Source organism: Caloenas nicobarica, chromosome 17, assembly GCF_036013445.1.
Source record: "Caloenas nicobarica isolate bCalNic1 chromosome 17, bCalNic1.hap1, whole genome shotgun sequence".
Taxonomy (NCBI): Eukaryota; Metazoa; Chordata; class Aves; order Columbiformes; family Columbidae; genus Caloenas; species Caloenas nicobarica.
Window position 1 is genome coordinate 5,721,221 of NC_088261.1, and position 21,134 is coordinate 5,742,354.

At 40.0% G+C, this 21,134-nt stretch overlaps 2 protein-coding genes across 2 annotated transcripts; both read right to left on the reverse strand.

Annotated features, from left to right (window-relative positions):
* Positions 1-269: 269 nt before the first annotated feature.
* NIPSNAP2 (nipsnap homolog 2) lies at positions 270-14,874 on the reverse strand. Its single transcript, XM_065646946.1, has 10 exons — positions 14,740-14,874; positions 10,359-10,498; positions 10,233-10,278; positions 7,415-7,509; positions 5,374-5,444; positions 5,006-5,146; positions 4,562-4,593; positions 3,249-3,343; positions 2,331-2,414; positions 270-1,525 (listed from the first exon to the last, which is right to left on the reverse strand). Exons 1-10 carry the CDS (start codon positions 14,823-14,825, stop codon positions 1,461-1,463), a joined length of 855 nt encoding a protein of 284 aa, XP_065503018.1. The 5' UTR covers positions 14,826-14,874; the 3' UTR covers positions 270-1,460.
* A 181-nt stretch (positions 14,875-15,055) lies between these two features.
* On the reverse strand, positions 15,056-19,983 carry MRPS17 (mitochondrial ribosomal protein S17). The gene is made up of 3 exons (XM_065646985.1): positions 19,923-19,983; positions 18,388-18,534; positions 15,056-17,352 (listed from the first exon to the last, which is right to left on the reverse strand). The coding sequence occupies exons 2-3, from the start codon at positions 18,508-18,510 to the stop codon at positions 17,050-17,052; spliced, it is 426 nt and encodes a 141-aa protein (XP_065503057.1). The 5' UTR covers positions 18,511-18,534; positions 19,923-19,983; the 3' UTR covers positions 15,056-17,049.
* Between the last annotated feature and the right edge of the window lie 1,151 nt (positions 19,984-21,134).

Sequence of the window (21,134 nt, forward strand, 5' to 3'; positions counted from 1 at the left end):
TGAAAAATTAAGCATGATTTGTAGAGAAATGGAAAAATACTTTGTATTTATCATGACAGCACTTATGACCTCTAGAACACTTAGCAAAATGGGATGTAATAGGGATATTGTAAATTCATCTTGGAAAGGAGAGCAGGGAAATGCTCTCCCTGACACAGAGAAGGGATGTTGGCTAAGCTGAAATATTCTATGCAATTATTCCAATTTTCTGTAATAAACACTGCAAGATGAGAGAAAACACAGGTGGTAAAATACATATAAGGTGCCAGTAAAATGTGAAAATTAGAAGGATTTTATTGACTGGTATGTTCTTCCTGAAAACTCATTAAAATGTACAAACTGGACATTCAGTAACTGATTTGTACATTCTGTATGTTACACTGATTCTTGCAGCCACTTTAAAGAGAGAATATTATTTTCACTGACAGGATGTTCACATCACTGAAGACACCAAAAGTGTTGATATATTCTAGTCTAAAACTGAAACTAAAAATAGAACCAGACATAATGGTACATACACTGCTTTATGCCAATCCTATTGACTCAACATGCGGCAGTTTCACACATCAATTTGTGTACCTACTGTACAGTTAGTGAAACACCCGACCAAGCGTATGTCTGAAGTCATGACTGCTTATTAAATTAAACCCCTTTTCCTAGACTTCCGAGTTATTTAGAGATAAATGTATTTAACTGAACTTGAATCCCCTGAACAACATTCAGAGGATCATGTCTTGTCAGCATCTCTTTGAGAACCGTGGGTCATGCTTCAAACAAAGTCCGTAAATAATTTCACAAAATTAATTTCAGGTGTAGATATCTACACAAATGTGTGATTAGTTTCAACAGGCTTCAGAGTCCTTGCCAAACAGAATGCCCTATTCTCTGTCCATACATTGTCACCTGACAAACAGTACTATCCCCAGTGAATGACTGCCTGTTTGTATCATAAATTTAGAGCTACTTACTGATTTCAGACCTGCTAGAACAGCTCGGTGTATTTTAGGGCTGCCTGAGGGCTTCAGAGCTTCTGACTTCAGAACTCCCACGTGTGTTTTTAAAATCTGCAGTCATTGTAACACTGCACAAAGGCCACGGCAACTGTAACGCTCCATTCTGCTGCTGTTACTGAACACTGGGCACTGTCTATATAGAATATATTAAATACTGTATGCCATACTTCACCTGAGGAGCTGTCTCAGATAGGAACTTATGTCGTCTTTGTACTTGTTTTCAGTTAACCAACATTTTAATTATAGTCCTGTTTGTTTGTGTGGTTTTTTTCCCCTGGCACAATCCTAAGAGTAAAAGGTTGTTAGATTCTGAAGAAAAGAGGTCTCTTTTATAAGCTCAATACAGTACTTTTATATTTCAGACTATGATATACAATGTATACCATAAATTAATTTAAGACAAATACTTGTCACTTTATCTATGTAGGCACAAGTAAATCGGTGACTTTACTGAAGTGGAGAAATCTTCAATGGTATCATGATTCTGGACTCCATTTCCTGAATAAGGGGCACTGAAAAAAAATTGAGACAGGGTTTAATTTCACTAACAGATCATGAGCAGTTCTGCACACTCAGTTTGAACAGATATTATTGTCTTCATATTACTCTCCTAACTAGTGCATGCCAAGTCATCAGTAACCACCAACATTCCTGTAACCAAAGCACAGCAGTTTTGAGATTAAGGGAATTTTTTTAATATAATCTGTCTTCACCTTTGAAGACAAATATTTCTATTCCTTTTCACCATAATGAAAATTATCTTACGTTTTTCTGGTATAGTTCCTTTGAAATGTACCCTATGGAATCAAAATCTGACATGCTTAGCATACCTTTGTGAGTTCTGTAATGAAAGCTGTCTTTGATCTCAAAGATCTCCTGCCTTCTAGTTCCAAAGTCTAAATTCCCTGTTCAAAGGAATGCATTTAACAAGGCTCCTGTATTTCATGAAATATTAGTGGCAATGATTTAATACCAAGATAAATTTCACTATTGGCTCCCTAAATTTTTTGACATAAACTTAAGCATTTACAGAAATCTGTTCTTTTACAGGAGAGGTGCTTGTATAAAAATATATTATTAACGTAGCAATTTTTCAGCAATTAGGCAACTTCTCCAAGCTTGTATAATCAATGACGAAGTTCACTTTACGGCTTAGTGAAATGCCCCTCCTTTCCCTTACAGTAGAAAAACTGACACATGGACATGCACACACCAGAGATGCAAAGCTTTTTATCATTGTGTAATGTATTAAAGAACAAAAAATGATGGCAGGCACAAAAGTCTGCCTCCAGCATTCCACGGAAGTTAATAGGTTACCTGTGTAATAGACAAGCTCATCCCAGCCAGGTTTATTCCACGCAGCGTTCCTTATATCTTCTCTGGTTTGGAGATCTTTGTAAGCTGGTGAGGGAAAACAAGCACAAAGCTTAGAAGTAACTCCTTGTCCTTCTATACATGAGTAGCTCCCTTAAAAGTATTCTAGGACATAATTAGGAGGCTGCAAACACTGGGAAGCAAAGAAGTCTGAAGCTCTTCTCCACAAAAATGAAAAGCTCCCAAACCAACGCAAACAGAAGGAACTGGGGAAGAGAGAGAATGTCTTAGACACAGGTAAGACAGATAATGCAATAGAGTAAAGCTCCAGATTTCTAATGCTGGAATATTCTGAATTGTCAAGATATGAAGATAATACTGCGCATTTTCTAAAATAAACATTAGACAATCAGTTTCTTCAAGCTGAAATAACTAACATGTGGAAAGTAGCTAAGCATTTGTGGAGACTAACACACAGAGAAAGCCAAAACACCACAATGTAGTAAGGTAAATAAATGCTTGACTTTCTTTTTTGTAGGTGAGGTATATGTGATGCTTGAAACTAAACTGTCAAAACCTGACTTCAGCACGAATGGGGATGGAGAAAAGAGATGGCAGGACAGGGCTTGTTATGTTTCTGTTACTGAAAGCAAACAAGCAGTCCCTAATGAGAAAGGGCCATTAGACACTGTTGATAGAAACAGAACGAAACATTAAATGTTCACATCTGCTTGCTTGCTTGTTTAAGAAATAAAGTTACCTATACAAAAATGAAGGAAATCAACACTGTTGATGTAAAACAAAAAAAGTCTCTTAAGACATTCCTTTGCCTTGCGCAAAAGCCTTGTCTCCTGGGCAAAGTCAAAAGTCTGTTAGGGGCTGGTTCAGTGAGGAAAAAGCAGCGAATACAAACAAATTTACCCCAAAGGTGATGAACCATATACAGCTGTCCAATTTGTGAGAAAAATCCTCCAACTGCTTCATTATTATCCTGTCGGAAACGAATTGCACGAGCCCTACAGAAGAGCAAAGCAGCCTTTAAAAACAGCAGATCTGGGTAAGAAGTGATAATTGAAAGGAAAGCAGAGTTGGAAGGAAGTCCGAACGTTAAACAGCATTTGCAGTACACTTCAGTAATTAAAAATGGGGAAAAAATCCACAATACACTGATTTTAAGCATAAATTAAAATATACGTATATATCTTATTAGAATGAGTTAAGAATAGAAGCTTACAGTTTCACCAGACTGTCCATTAATAACTTTTTGTCTTCAACATTAGATCCGGTATAACAATAAATGCTGGAACAGTGTAGAGTGGCAGCACATTTTTACAGCAGGTTCTTCTAAAACTAAATAATTGAGTTTCAGTCATATCGTCTTTATCACACTCATGGATTATGGACCTTTGCTATGCAGCTGTCCTATGCAACACTTTGTGATTTGTTATGTAAATAACGTCAATATCTCTTTTAACTATAAATCTGTTGCATTTTCTAAAACAGATTGTCTACCACTACAGATATGCCTATTTTTTAAAAATCCTAAATTCAATTGACAATATTCAAATTGCTGTAATTAAATTTGTTATATTGATGACAACATGACATCTAACAACCCAAGTCCTCACCTTTGTCACAATAATTGAAAATAATCCAAATTATTTAACTATCAACCATTAGAGCTACATGGACTTAGTGAATGTAAACTGAAAGAAATATGTGCTGGTTTTAAATAAGACAAAATCAGAAGCATATACTCAAGAGAAGACCGTCTCAAATGTTTAACCTATGTATTAAAACACGAATGTGCTGCTCAATAGGTTTTCAAGAAGCAACTTGACTTTTAAAGATTAAAAGATTCAAGAGCTAGGCCATTTAAACTAAGTCAGCTAAGGAAGCTGTGAAAGATCAACGTGGTCTCAAGGAGTTAACTGCAACCCCTCCCTGAGCAATACTTTCTGCCGAAATTGTTTCTTCTCTATTACAATCAAACTAAAAGGGTTAAGCAAAGCCAAACCAAACCACAGAGCCTATGATGTTGTTTGCACACAGAATTCCTATTTCTTTCCTCAAAGTATAAATGAAGGGTCAAATAACTATCTTACAAGTTGCAGAAGTACAGAAGCAGGCCATCCACCGGGTGACTGAACTGCTTTGGTACCGTTCTGCTACCTCCACTTCTTTAAATATATATTTCTCCAATAGGAGAACACAAGTGCTAAAGCAACACTTACCAGTAATTTCCCCACTCAATCATGGTTCCGGGCTACAAAAACAAAACAGACTGTTAGAACTGTAGTTTAAAGAAAGTTAGAATATTTGGACAGTTTTCACAACACTTACACAGGGAAAACACTGTTTATTAACAGAATCGCTTCCTTCAAGCGTTAAGCATATTATAATCATCTGTAATTACCCTGTTTACTTACTGTATTACTTCTAAGTCATTTACCTGAAGTTTCCTTCAAATGAAAACAGGCTCTTCAGATATTAGTATCTTGTTGGAACCTGCCTTCATTTTGGACCCCACACTTTGAGAGCAACAATGACTCAGACATCAGCTCTGATAAGAACCACATTTTAAAGATGAGGCCTGTTTTCCATCTACATTGTATAAACATGCTTTGAACATTTAAAGAAAAAAACATTTGAACATAAAAAGAAAAAATTAAACTTACTCTAAGCTGATAGGATCTCAGTTCATAAATATTAGGCCCTTCTCTGGGAATAGGTTCATTCCAGAAACTGAACTCCAACAATAATTGGTTCTTGCGTGAGAGAAGCATGTTACCTCTTTCTTTGCGAAACTCTGTGAATTCCTGAAAAACAACGTGATCATTGTCAAACTGTGTATTTTGTTTCAACAACAAAAAGCAGTATAATGTACAGTGGCTTAGATTTTTTTTTAATGCTACCTTGAGGTTTTGGGACAGGAAGTGATGAGATATTGAAGTAAACACAGGTATCCAAATGTGCAGTTTTTTTCTCTATTCTTTGTTCTCTTCCAAGTAAAATAACCAATTCTAACAAAATCAATGCATTTTACCTTATTTTGACGGAGTTTATTCATGACCTCATTAAGAGCTGGATAGCCTCCTTCATATCTCCACAGATGAACTGAAACAGAAAAAAAGGAAGGTTTTTCAGGGATGTCACAGACTAATGCTAAATCTTATGGAGTATCACAGTATAAAATGCTCCTCATATCAGAGAATTATACAAAAATAGAAGTCAGGGAGCAGGTTTAAAAATAGATTTTCTTTAAAGAAAGCACTAGACATTTGAACATTTTAAGAATAATGGAATTATCTGCTTTCTGAAAAGGACTCTTTCAGAAATTTGCAATCTGCTCTGAGGATAACGGAGATTTCTGAAAGGATGTTTGTTGCCGTGCTAGTATGATGTGATGACTTTACATGACTAGTTGAAATTGAGATTCAATTTAATTGGATGACTTAATTCCAAAAATGTTTTATACGAATTTCATCTAAGAGCAGAGTGGCAGACTTTTTAGTTCAGTAAATTATTCAAGCACAAAGAGCAACACACTTTCTGCAGGACATGAAAAATGATGCAAATGTTATTTTTGAGACAAACGTTATATTAAAAAAGCAGAAGAAATCTTAACATGCTAGAATTGTTACATTTGCTAGGATTTTTCCCCATAAAAACAATTTCAAAACAGGGATCTACATCCAAATTGTTTCAAAGCATTCTCTCTTCAATAAATCATAATAAATCCCTTTAATAAATCATAACGAGATTTATCTACAAGCACTTAATATAGCAAGGCAACAATATTTCACCTCAAAGAGTCACAAATGCTATTTCCTCACCTCTAAAGCAGCCCTGTGCCTTTTTCAGGAGAGCAGACTGGACACTAAAGTAAGGCCTTTCACTATGATAACAAATTCATTCAGTGTACCTGCTTCTGCTGTCTTATCCCCAGGGCAAATTTGATAAAACCAGCTAATATTAACACAGCCTGGGCACAAGTACTGAACAAGCCAAAACCCCATAATTTGCTTTATTACACTGCTAGAACTGTTGCAATAACATTTTCAAGGCAGGCTATGGATGCAATTACAAATACGGTCTGTGTTAATATGTTACAAAGCAACGAACGAGACTTGGCCAAGATATTCTCATTTCAATTGTCTTCATTCCAAAATTGCCCTTCAACTTCTAGAATTGTTTCTCAGACGTCGTTTGGTTTATATACTGTTATTTCTTTGCTTTTGTTCAGTGTAAATATTGCGATATGCTGCAAATGCAGGAAAAATTAATGTGGACATATTTTTCGGTAACAAGGCAATGATGCTGCTAGTAAAGCTCTAACAATGGAGCTACATAACAAATATCATCACACCACTCTGTAGTCATGGCTTCCCATTCCTTCAGTGCCCAGAGCCTAGGAAATTTTTCAGGTTCTCTCTCTATACCAGACTCCTTGTAGTTACCTCTGGAGCAGCTCTTCAGTAATTTCAAGTTCCCATATATGTTCAGTCTGCATAGTAAGGCTGTATCCATACATGAACAGAAACATTTTCACTTTCCTCCAGTAAAGGCCTAGCTTGTTGTTGAGTTTACAATGCAATCATTTTTTCAGATGGCACAAATGATTTTCATTTCATTATCATACAGCAATTAAAGTATGAAAGTCTGAGTATAGCTTTTATACTGGCCAATGCAAGATAAATCTGTTGGTTTGGGGTTTTGTTTTTGGTTTTTTTTTAAGCCTTTCCCTTCACCCTAAATATTCAGGAACGGGATCTGTGCCTGCAAAATATCACAGGAACAAATTTTACAAGCATTTCCCCAAACTGTTAATATACCACCCGGAAAACATGAAAGCGTATTAACAACCGGACAAATTTTAGGAATTAATGCTTCACTGTAAAACTCAACAAGACAAAAAGCAAGCACTGTAAATGTTAACGTGGCTACTGATAATTGATGCACACATACCCTCTCTGTATACATTGCTAAAGGTTTACTGTCAACAGAGATGATTTAAAGAGAAGAAACCTGCCAAGCACACGGTTCACTTGTATGGTTTTACATTCTGTTGTACTTCTATCTCCTACCAGCCTGATCTTGCTCTCCGTACCACGTGTTCCAAGTCCCCACCAGTGCACATGGGTAGTGTTTTTCTTCATGAATCTTTGGCAGCACCTCTTGACTTGAAAACAAGGAATACAGACACTGTGTTGCATTTCCTCAGGGAGGCTACAGTTGATATGTATAACAAATCACCACACGTTTATCATTATGGTATAAAAATTCACAAGCTCTACTTTTCAGAAGAGAAAGCTGAAATACAAAAATCTGCTATACCAGGGGAAGGATAGTGACAAGACTACATAATGTTAAGGTAAGCGTTACCATTTCTTAGACTGTATGACAAATACACAGCATGGTAGAATTCTCTCAATGCAATAAATTATGTCTATCACCTAAAAGGTTACCCAAAACATTAGGAAATTAAATATCAGGATGGCTCACTTAAAGAAAATGCAGCTTAACTACATGGGTGATTTGCTTTCAGAAAAGCTTTTCCTTATCAAGGGAGGCAGAATATTAAAAAATGGGGAAGGACAGTCTTCTGTAGCCATTACAACGCTATTAATTCTGTTGAGCTGAATGAATAAAACCAGGTATTTTGATAGATCAAATGATGACCATACTTGCCTTCTGCCGTTTCAGAAAGCGGTCTTAGTTGGAGGCAACTTACCCATTAAAGCATACAGTGAAATTGCCTTAAAAACACCTCCAACACAACATTTCTGTCTGAGTGTTTCTAGTATTTCTAACATTTTTTTTTTTCAAACTTTAAAAGTGACCTATATTAGCATTAGAAAACTAAGTTTTACCAATTGCTGACTTGGTTAAGACAGCTTTCATTGCACTGTACTCTGATTAATACATCAATTAGTCAGGCTGAACTTTGCCTTTTAGTATTTTTCCCTGAATAATTACCCCTCTTACTCAGTTTGGCTCAAAGGTAATGATTCTCTACACAATATCAAATAATAGGAACGGGCTGGTCTGTGGCTGAGAGTCATTAGATATGAGTTTTCCTCTTCATTCTTACACTGACTTTCTAGACAACCTTGAGCAAATCTCATTACCAATTTGTACCTCAAGATCTCTCACTATGTAGTGTAAATAATATGATAGAATGATTTTCCAAGGATGTTTCACCATTGGTTCATTTTTGCAAAACATAATTAGATCCTAGAAAGGCAGCTTTAAACAGGAATGTTAAATTATTGCAATAAGCCTAAAATATATTTTGTTGTAAATTATAGAAAAGAAAACAGCCAGAGATTACCTTGGAACACCATACTTTCCCTTTTTAAAAAGAACTGTTCCTAATTCTTCAGAAGGGGTCCTTAACCACTGTGATTATTCTATTATTAAGGAATTAAACTGAACATCTTGAATTTAGCGAGAGGAACAAGGTAAGTTCAGAGAGGCTTAGGTTTTTTTAATTACTTCATTCTTAAGTTTTTTTCCTTCCCCGGAATACTTTAATTTGGGTTTGTTTGGAAAGAATAAATCTGACCATACATACTTCATTTGATTACTGTCAGCAGTTTCTTTCTCTGCTGTTGTCTCTTTCCTTGAAAATAAAAGCCTCTGCTTTCACTCAACATTTATGTAGCTCACAAAATAATGCAGAGAAATTGTTCCCTGTCTTGTATAATTGGACACGTTTATATTAAGCTTTTAAACAGCAACCTGGATGAATGCTAATTGTGCTTGTCTGTGTAATTATTTTTTTTAAACAAAAAAGCTAAAAATACCTTATGACTGAATGTTATTCTGGTGGATTTCTATGTTTGTATAGCAAGGAAAACAGTTCTGCATTATCTAGCCCCATTTCAAAGCTGAACACATGAAGGCACTGAGATGTCAGACGACCTACTCGTGGCTGTACAGTCAACCAATAACGGAGCCAAGGACACGAACTGGGAGTTGTGAACTTCTTCCCCACCCTGCTGGTGTTCTCACAAATATACCGCGCTTGAAAAAACGGTTGCAGTAGGGTATCGCTACGCTAAGAACGTTTTATTTAACTGACAAGATGGTCACTGCCAGTGAGAAAGCGCTGCTGTTGGAAACGTGTGAGGCTCACTACGTTTCCAAATTTAAACATACGGTTCTTGAAAAAGTGGTTGTTCTGGCTCCAGAGCAGTGATTATCTAGGCAGAACAGGACTAATATTTCTGTCCTTGGAGTAATAAATTTAAAACGTTGCTAATTCATACATTTTTTGGAAAACCCACAACAGTACCGCTCCCTTAGGAGGATATCGCCCCAAAGAAAATATCCTATCCAGGGATTTGCAGAGCTCTTTAAGATCTCAGCAACATTACTTCTGTAGACGGATATAGATGAGATGAGAGAAAGTCAATCCCTGAGCTTTTAAAATTTCCTTGAAGTTATACTTCAATTGAACAGTGGCAGGTAGTTTTACTTACCAGTGATCCCTCCCTTCCTTCCTATATACAGACAATAACCATCATCAACACATTCCTACCGGGCAGCTGGAATGGGACATGCTGGGACACCAGGATCCACCTGCATGGACCAGCAATTGGGGGACAGCTAAGGGAAGGGGGAGAGCTCTCCCAACATCTGTCACCAACGTTTGCACAAAAGGTATCATCCTAAATTCCAGCTTAGGAAAATGACACCTCCAAGAGGGAAGGCAGGGGGCGAACTGAGTAAAGTATCTTTTGCCATCTCTCTCCAATTATATTATCTATCTAACGCCATACCATGAAAGTAAAAGGATTTTTCCAACTCCCTTCTAAATAATCATATTAGCCAATTTTCAGAACAGCTTGCGATCAAATCAACATATCTAAAATGTGAAAACATAATACGCACACTTACCAAAGCTTGTTGTAGGCATCTAGACATTCTGGTTTTACATTGTGAACTGAAAAAACAACATTACATGAGAAATGCAGGAAAAGAATAAAGACATGGTAAAGGTAAATATAAAAAAATATCACTCACTCTGTAATTTATACAGACTGCTGGTCTCCCTTTTGGCTAGAAGGTTGGAGTGAGCATCTTTCCTTGGATCGACTTTGCGAACAAATAGCGATTTTAACCAACTGTCTTCACGAGGTCTGCTAGCTGAAGATCCCAGCCCCCTACATATTAACAAGTACATTATACTGTCACTGAGAGTGTCCTAAAAATGCCCACAATGCAGAGAAGGGCACAATCAAGTTTAATGCAAACACTATCATAACATAGTTACACATACATCTGTTAATAAAACTTTTCACTGAGCCACTCTCTAGCAACATAAGGTAAATCTCAGTGGGGAAATCTTTCTCACAAACTATTTTACTTGATCCAGAGCTGAACTGTTAACCATACACTACCCACTTTTATTCTTTGTGCACATGGCAGGGGATGGGTGGATGGCTGCTCTTGCTGCCTATTTATCTTCTTTTTAATCAAGTGTCTTTGCTCAAGAAGGCTGGGTCTGTCCTGATGTACACAGACAAGAGTAAAAAAGAGCAAAAAGACAGTGTGCATAAGGAAAAAATTATACAGTGTAAATAGGAAAGTAACTGCCATATGTTCCTATGTTGCTTAAATATAGCTCTAAAAAGGGAGAAAGTTAAATAGTGCATCTTTCAAGAGAAAAACTATAATGAAAGTCTAATTTGGGAAAAAATACAAGTGGCAGGAAACAAACAGCCTGCAAATATTTCAGTTCCAAATTCTACTAAATAGGGGTACAGATCGCCATTCTTTGTACAACATTCACAATTTCCCCTTCTTTGAAACAGAAGAATTTAACTGTCTTTTTAAATCTAACTTTTATGCAGTTTCTGCAAGTACTCTTCCAAAATACCACTGCTTCCTTTTACACCACAGAGTACACAAAACATTACCATTGATACCTCTCATTTTTAAAAATGTGTTAAAGGAATCATTCTTCTCTTTTCCAGCTGACAGAGGACCCCTCGGTCACCAAAAATACATCAGCTTTCCTGTCCTTCTGCACAATTTAACTGATTCTCTACAATATATGACAGGGGACCCCAAGCTCAAATGTTTTTTTCTCTCCTTTCTCATAAGAAGCACTTCTTTCAATTTGCCTCTTTGATGCAGCGTTTCTGCTGAAATACGAAAATATTTTCCTGACATACTAGAAATGTAGCACTACAGCTGGAAATTTAAACCTTTTCCTGCCTCAGAAACTGACTTTTTACCCTTAATTACTGACTAGATCCAGAAGACAGCTATCAATCTTCAGTTACAAAGCTGCCTTCCAAACACCAACAGTTTGTGAGAATCATTCAAGAAAACAAACAAAAAACAGGGAAAGAAAATATCAATTTTCTTTGAGAAAACTCTCTTCATGAACATGCCTGTCTGCATTACACAAAAGCAGTTCACTCTAGCAGTGTTTTTCAACAATCAGCCTCTTAGTCCCCATGTCTGAAAATAACACAATGAACTGGTTCACGCTGTGGAAGCAGGATGGAGGAAAGGAAAAGTATTTCATAGCAGAGAAACAGTAACAACCAGCAGCACAAGTGCAGCCAAGATGACCTTCAATGTTAAGAAGTAACTGGTAAATACCTTGTCAGTGTATTTATTGAAAATGGTGCCTTCTCCAGCCGGAGGCAAACACACCAACTTGTTGCTGTGCTGAAAGCTGAGCAGCTATTCCTAAGCACAAGCATTTAAAGGACATTCCATGATAAGACTGGTGCTGTTATAGAATAGAGGGCACGCAGCTGCCTGGAGCTGATCCCGGCTGGAGAAGACGAGGCCCAGGTGACTGCAGTTGAGTTGTCACACCTATGGCAGGTGCCACAGGAACACAAGCTGTCCCAGATGGGTAAAACCCACCGCATAAATCCAAGTTGTTTTAAAAACCGCCCTTAAAGTAAGCACTCATGCTCACTGGACAGCAAAGGGGGCTTCAGGAGACAGAACTCAATCCCAGGCCTGCAGTGCTCATTTTTGCAACTCAGATCTGTAAATTATTGCCATTTCCTCTCCTTTATTAAATGGAGTTAGCAAGCTAATATTTAGAATGCTATTATATGAGGATTTTTGCTTGCAGCAAACTTTGAGGTTGAAAGAGACAAATAATCACATTGCGTTTTTTGTGAACCAGCTTTATCAGCAGCCAGAGTAAGCTGGAGTTACAGGGATAATACTGAAAAGCAAATTTCTTTGCTGTTAGGAGAGTCTCATGACTTGAATGTTAAACTGCACCTAAAACTGGAGGTATATTTAATTTTCAAAACAATGAAATGAGTAATACTTTACATTTATGTAAAATCTTCTACCCAGCTATTGTGAAGTTCCTCATGAACAATGCCTAACAAATCATGACTATCCATCTAAATATATATTTTACGTATAATAAAGAATGGTAACAGCTGAAGTTCATTAGAACAGATAGAGTGCACCAAATCTGAGATACCAGGGCCTTATTTTTAATCCATATCCTTAGAGAAGCCCTGTACTACTGGTGTCATTCTAGACACCCACAAATCGAGAAGCCCTGAACCAATTACTGGTTCACTTATGTGGACAATTCTGTACCCAAGATCAACCCTGGAACAGTAGGGACTAAATTCATGTCCTTGGGCTGCCAGTTTTGAGCATCAGCCACAAATTAGTTCAAAACTAATCCATCATCCAAAAGATCTATTTTTAACTAACTTCTTAACATTATGCCCCACAATATTATAACAGCCGTTCCAAGTAAAACAGATATTGGATCCAAATTGTTCCAAAACTCCGCTAATGAATATGTGAATATACACATAGAATTAATGTAGACACACTATATGGAATTACCATCACAATTCACAGTTTTTTATTCCTGGGAACAAAACTTTAACTCTCTTTAATGTTTTCATGCAATCTTTTAAGGCACTGCTTGTCTTCGCTAGCAAGTTCTTAACCTACAGGTGTTACCTATGGGCTTGGCTTTCTTGCTACAAATATTGGGCTGTGAACATGAAAATATAACACTGAATAGCTTGCTTAGATTAAAAACAGCAGCGAAAACACTTCTATCGCACTTAGCTTCTGCTTTAGAACAAAATATAAACTGGGTGGGAGATATCAGGTCAAATATTTAAATTTTGTAGAAAACTATGTCTGCCTGGAAGAGAAAGAAAAACAACTTGCCTATAATTCACTGGTTTTGATCTGTGGTCTAAACAGACATCAAAGTTTATTAACTAAAAAAAAAAACCAACAAAACATGCACATAAAATCTCACAACATATCCTCTACACAACTCTCTCCATTCCTGTTTTAAACAGCTGCTTGCAGCGATGCCTTTGGTCTTGCACAGGGGCTGCTGCCCATTCTGAGGCTTGAGACAGCAGCTTTCCCTATTTCAAAGAAAGGGAGGATGAAAAAAGTGTGTAGACCCATCTGAGCTTGGCCAATTCGGTCTCCAACACCCAGGGAACACGTGTGTCTGCTGCCTGTATCCAAGCCACGTGTGTGCACATCTGTACCAAGAGCTGTGTGTGTGCCCCTGTCACCCAGGTGGGGTGTCTGACCCTTCGCATATCACACGCGTGGGCATGCAAACGTCTGCACCCCAAAACTTGATGGATGTGTCTGTGCACGTGCCCTGACACCCCTGGGGTTGTACACATGTGCACATACATCCCAGCTCCTAAGGGAAGTGTGAATACGTGTGCCCTGACACCTGAGGGGTGCGCACACGCGGGGGTCCATGTGCGGCTGTGCACGGTGAAGGCAGGAGGATGCTGGTGCGCGCAGCCCGACACTGGGGGAGATGGGGATGTTTGGTATGGAGCAACCTGGCACCGTGAGTGGTTGTGCGTCCTGACACCACGGGGTGTTGTTGTGTGTGCAGCCACGCACCCCAGCACCACAGGCCACGAGGTGCGGGCTGGCTGTGCACCCTGTTGCCTGCTGGAGTTGGGTGCGGAGCAGCTCTACACCCTGGAGGGATATTTGGGTGCGGAGCATCCATACAGCCCAGCACCGGGGATACGTGTGTGCAGGGTGGCTGCGCAGCCCGACACCCGGCGGTGAGTGGCCGCGGGGTGCCTGTGCAGCCCCAGCCCGCGTTCAGGCGGCACGGCCCGGCGGGCCCCCCACTCCCGGCGGGCCCCCCACCCCCGCCAGGGGCGGACTTGGGGAGAGGGAGGAAGGGGCCGGCCTTGGGGCCCATGACCTTGAAGGCCACCCCGAGCGAGTCGCACTCCCCGCCCCACGGGAGGGCCGCGGGCCCGGCCCGTCAGCTGCCCCGGCGAGCGGGGCGCCATTTCCAGTCAGAAAAGGGGAGAAGGGGGGGAGTCTACGCGGCGAGGGGAGGCCTCCCTCGGCGGCCCTCTCCCGCCCGCCTCACCCCCTCAGGGCTCACCTGAGAGCCAGGCCGCCGCCGGGCGGGAGGCGCGGGACGGCGCTGGCTCCCACCAGGCTCCGCCGCAGCAGCACTCGCGCCGCCATCTTGCTCCGGCCGCCTCCCTCCTGGGCCGGCGCGGGAGATGGGGGGAGTGTTGCAGCGCCCCCGCCGGCCGCCAGGGGCGCCCCGCCCGCGGGAGCAGCCGCGCATGCGCAGATCGCCCCAGCCCAGGACCCCCCGTCCCTGCCCCCAGCACTGGTTTGGGGTCTGACCTAAAATAACCCACTAAATAAGAGCCCAAGCACTTTTTTTTGAATCATGTGCGAAAAGCTTGTTTCTTGTCCCCCAAATAAATTTTTCACCCCCGCAGAGCTGAAATGTTTTCTCCGCACTGTTCCAGCTGCAGCAGTATTTAACTAAAATTTGGCTAAACACAGTGTGTGCTACCATCAAACCCCTAAATAACTTGAAATTAAGAATAATAGTTACAAGACAGTTCTAAAAGCAACTAGCCAATAAACATAGAAAACAAGTTATTAGCAAACCTTGTTTGGAATTTCTACATAGCACATAAGTTCATATCATTTCACTATGCCATTTCCATCACCATTTTATGATTTTAGATCAACACTCTGTGAGAGCATGTCATAGCACACACAATGTGCTTTAACCACAGTAAAGTATATTGTGGTCCTCTTTAAAAGCCAGTTTAACCTACAATTGGCATCATTCTTTTAAAAACAAGTTACTATACATCTTAGACTATGAACATTTAGTCACATTTAAATCTGACAGCACATTGGGTTCGTGAACAACCTTCTAAGAGCCTACCTGTAAAGTGAAAAAACACTGACAACCTTCTGTGATTAATTGATCTTCGAGGAAAAAGACACTTTTCACAGCTACTCAAGGAAAAAAAAAGTTACAGGAAATACAGGGAAATATTTACTTCGCCAATTAGATGTAGATGCAACTCATTACCCAAACAGGAAAATTTTAATATTTCTTATAATATATGTCTATTAATACTTATTAAAACACTTTATCCCACATACTGAGGGTGAAGCTCCTTTACTGCCTGCTTGGGTAAATATGAAGCGCATTCTCTAGAGCCCAAGGCCCGTTCCAGCCGGGGTCTGGTTTCTCTCAATCTCTGCTGGGGATGAAGTTTCACATTTTACATCCACCCGAGCAGGAGGCAGAGCCCAGATTTCCTTCCACTTCGATAAGGGCCTTAATCAGGCAGCTACAGTTAGAGTAATTTACATAAACCTAAACCACTTCAACAAACTTATCAACCAGAACAACCTACAGGCACATGTTTAAGACACTTCCTCAAAGTCAGAGACCGTGTTCACGTTATTAATTTACACAGAGACATTGCAGGACAGCACTTGAGGACCAGCACTGAAAGAGCAGTAATTTTTGGTTTGAAGCACTGAAGAAAACTTAAGTTTCTCATTCTTCCTGGCCCAGATAATTTGCTGGAGTTCAACAGGACTGTGTTAGCAGTTTGCAAGCAACTAAAACTGATTTTCTGCAGGTGAAGGTAAAGGGCAGATTCACACCACTGGCAATGGAAGAGAACACAACTAAGAGCTTACTAGTGCAAGCTGGCTCAGTTTCTTAAAGTAGGATATTTCAGGTCACAGGAACTCTGTTCACCAAATTTAGCTTCTGACCCTAAAGACCAGTGAGAAATATAGACACTTCAAAAAGAATTTCTTATATTAAATACTTCCTTTGGACAGGTTACAAAGTCAACCATGCTAAGCCACCCAAAGTTTTTATTCTCACCGCCATTATAAAAGCAAGTGGCTGTGTTTTTGTTAGAGATTTTGGAAGTTACTGCAATGTGGTAGGAACAACTGTAAGAGGAAACAAGGACACATGCAGGTAGCTGGTTGTAAAATTCTACACTTCCTTTCAAAAGGTTTAATAGCATTATCGTAAGTAATCCTACAAAACACAAGAGACTGTCTGAAATACAGAACAATCAAATATAATGACCCTCCCACCAAATTTAAACATTATAGTTATATTTTTGTCTCTCTCAATACAGAAGAGTCATTCAAGTGAGCAACCAGCTTTTGAAACAGTCGAGGATGAGGGCAAAGCTACATGAAACAAAATGAAGTGTTAACACTAAACTCACATTTTCTCTGTATTTTCATTTAAAGAGTTGAGGTACCTATCAAGCTGCAACATCCGTTCTTATAAGCAACTATGTTTACTATTTATTTTGACTACAGATTTCACTGAAACATTTAACATAAACCAGCAGGGCCCCAAACATCCCTGGCAGAGACAAGCTGAAAAGCCCTCTGTTTAAACTTTTTCCCCACTATTTGTTGAACAAACTTTAAGTTCCTGAAGTTTTTCACTTAGATAAGTAGTATCTGCTTCCGTCAGATTTTCTGAATCGGACAGATTTTCCAGGAATCTGGTTCCCGCACAGGGCTTTCCTGTTATTGGATCTATGACTTTTCCAACCTTGAAAACAATTTCAGCCAGTTCGTGTTTCACATGTTTGCTCCTCCGCTCAGGCAAAGCTTTGAGAAGAACAATGTCTCCAACAACACACTGTTGCAACGGATCATGGGCAAAATAGGTTTTTCGTTTGTTAAAGAACTGTAGAAGGAAAAAAAGCAAGCCTTGGCATTAGATTTCAAAATTAAGCAATTGGCAAATATATAGTTAATACAGAAGAAACTAAAAATCACTAGGGAGAAGTCATTTTTTTAAATGAGATTCAGTTTGGATCATGAAGATAAATGCAACTGTGCACTCTGCTGTTTTTCCCAAGGAAGCACACAAGCTGAATGACTTCCCTGTGCAGCCCACACTTCAAGAACTGATATTAATTCTTATACATCCTAATATGTCTAAAGATCATCAGCCCTGAAATCAGTATTTTGAAGTTTACCATCTGAGAGTTTTCTTGCTCAATTAATTTTCTTTCATCTAAAAAAAAAAATCAATATTTTTTCTTTCTTATTGGAACAGCAGAATTCAGAATCTTTTTTAATAAAAAATTAACAGGTTCTTCTACTGGATAAAGTTTTATACTGGGATCCACTAGACCAGTCACCTAACCCTGACTCTATTCTTAATCTTCTGGTCACCAGTGGTAAGTTATTCCACCTACACATAGCACAGCTTCCCTTTCTAAAAATGGAGAAAATATTGATTTTTTAAAATCTCTAAAATGTATTGACAAGAAGTGATAAATACAAAGGTTGTATAGCACATCACAGTACAGATTCAAATACTAAGTATGATTATGCATGCAGGAAAACTGCCATAGAATTTATTGTAAAAGTGACTAATACAATGTCGAGTTTCCAAAATAAGGCATACTCCAAATCAATACAAAAATTTAAATCTAAGTGTAAAACAACAAAAACTTACCTTCTCAATTGATAGCAAATGGAGTGCATTAACAAAGCACTTCAAAGAAGTACATTTAGCAGATAATTCATAAAGAGGTGTCCTCACAAACCGCTTTTCATCCTTTGCAGTCATCCCCACAGCCAAATAATTACACAAATTCCTTAAAGACTTTGCATTGTAAAGAGATGTCAAAAATTCTAAGAGTCAAATCAGTAAAGCATTCTTCCACACAGTACAATTACCATGCAAGACAAGTTGTTAACCAGCTTTTACCTTTAATAAGTAAGGATCTAGCACCAGTCTTGTCACTCTCACTTTGGCTGTTTTCTGCATTTTGGTTCCTATGACTTTCCCAACTATCCATTTTGCATGGACAGCTCCACGTGGTACAGACATGGTTTAGTTATGGTCATCCAGTGCCTGGCAACATGCAAGCAGACATGTTTAACAAAGAAATAACCAGCTTCTGATCATTACCGAAATTAGGATTTCCATTTCAGATTAACAGCTTAATTAGGTTGCTTTGTGGGAAAAACAGGGTAAATACAAACAGCTCAGAACTCCATATATTGCACTATCTCAGCCTTGCTGTACAGTATAAGAAGGGATGTGAACACGCCCCCAGTTACCAGGGAAAGTTACTTCAGGATGGTAATAAAAATAGACATAACAGTGTGAGGATGAGATCTTATCTCACAAGGTTCAAAAGTTCCTTTGAATCATACCCATTATCACATACACAAGACAGAAGTGTGCAGCTGTGGAGATTACTGCTAATTTACCTCACACTCCAGCAGCTGTTTTTGCTGGACACCTGTTACCCAGGTCTGTATGTGACCAGAGTTAATCCAAATAGGGAGCAGCCTGTCATTTCTGGTCAGCATGTAATTCGCTCCTGTGTAGCTCATGATTATTAGCCAAGCTGACAAAAATCTATAAAAGGTAATAAACTTCTCAAAATATAAATGACACATTAAAGAGTTGCCTGACCTACAGGAATTGTAATCACTTTTGAGTTAGCTCTTTCCTGGCAGTAATCACACTCCATTACCTTATTTGCTTAGTTTAATTAGCGAGAGCTTTTCTGTACCACCCTTGCAAGAGTCACAAACAAAATAGATACGTAAACATCAGAAGACCTGAACCAATATTAAAACTGATGAAGACTAATGACCATTTTCCCTCCCACCCAGTTACATATTGTTAAACACAGCTGACATCTCTTGAATGCTCCATTTTTCCATTTTGCAACATTAATTAACAATTGCTTTGACATTGCAACACATCTACAAAGAAGTTTATGGATGCAGAGACACATCTATAGGATAAAGTGCTCCAAGCAGCAACACTTGGGGTTGCATTTATTATCCTTGACTCAGCTGTGTGACCCACAGGGCAGAAGGGAGTCAGGATGAGAGACTCTCCTGTAAAGCAGGGTGAACCACCACCAGCCACACTGTGACCAGGGTGGGGAGAGACAAACAGGCACAAAATAAGCAATAACCACAAAGCACAAGGCAGCTATGAGGAGAACAGGAGTCATACAGCTAGACTAGGCATCTCTCATAGGGAACAAGAGAATAAAAGAGGAAGCTTATACAGATTTAGAGGTTTTTCCTCTGCATCTCCACAGCCCTCCGCACCAGGCCCAGCAACCTCCCTGGCGGCAGGGCTGAGGGAAAGGCCCTGTCTCGCAGGCGCCGGGCCGCAGCTCAGCAGCGTCCCCGGGAACAGCTCCAGGCCCGCGAGTGCCCCGTCCCCATCACAGCCGCCCCAGTCCCCATCACAGCCGCCCCAGCCCCGCTCACCGGCAGCACCGGCCGCCGCGCCTCAGGGCCTCAAAGAGACGGAGCCGGAAGGGGCGGAGCCGAAGCAGGAAGAGCCGCGCGGCAGCGGGGCGGGGCCAGCGGCGGGGAGGGGGCGGAGCCTCCTGGGAGGGTTTAAAAGCGCGGGCGGCGGCTCTGGGGCCTGCAGAAGTGGTTGCGTGTGTGCGGCATGTGGGGCTGCTCCAGCGCTCAGCAAGCGACAAAGCCGCTGGAAATGAGGTTTTTTTCTCACCTCTATTAGACTGTGGGGGATAGGGACAATGAGGAAACAGGTTCTGTTTCCTCAGGGAGCCGCTACCTGTGGAGAGACCTGCCCTATCTCTGGCTACTGTGGACTCATACAGCTGAACCCAACCTGAGGTTTTGGTACAAATAACTGGTCTGGGTCACCTCACCCAGCAGCAACGTGTTGTGCTGTGGGGCTGGTGTTGGCCTGGAGCTGCTGAAGGAGCTCGAGGTGGGTGTGAGAGCTGAGGGGCTGTTTCTCACTCCATGTTTGGGAGGTGAAGCTCTTGGGCGAGCACACTTTGTCCCTGTGGCACTGAAGGCTGTTGGCCCAGCAAGTTGTTTTGTGCTCTTCCACCTGTTGTTAAATTATGTAAATATACCAAATCTTGAAGATTTTTCCATTTAGTTCTGAAATAATTGTAACGTGTAGGAAGTGAGAGCTGGCCTGTTGTCCTTGCTTATCCATACCCTGGTAGAAATTCAGTTTCTCTAAATCCATATTGAAGGTAAGCTGTTAAAAAAAATCTGTACAGTCTGAATAATGGCAAAAAATCCTGACTCTGCCATCACCTTTGAGGTAATGAGCCCCTGGCAGCTCATAGAGCTTGTAGTCTCTGTTCCTGTGACTTCAGGTTGAGGCTGTATTTTTTTTTAATTTTAAATGTGTTCACTTATCTCTTTCCACTGGCAAGATTTTTGGCTGCTGCCCACTTTTCAGGCTGATTGTCTTCAGGCATTATTGTCCCATCACCTCTCAGCACAGGAAGAGGACAGGTATGGAATTGTATTTACTTAATAGGACAACACTGCAGCTTCCCATTTTTAAGGTGGCTGGACATGGTGAGAACAGGCTATTCTTTGTATGGCTGGAGACACTGTTGAAATAGTCTGATTGAATATATCAAGGGAGTTATTTGGAAGTTTATTATCAGTTCTTACAGATATTGAAGTCAAGATTCATGAGCT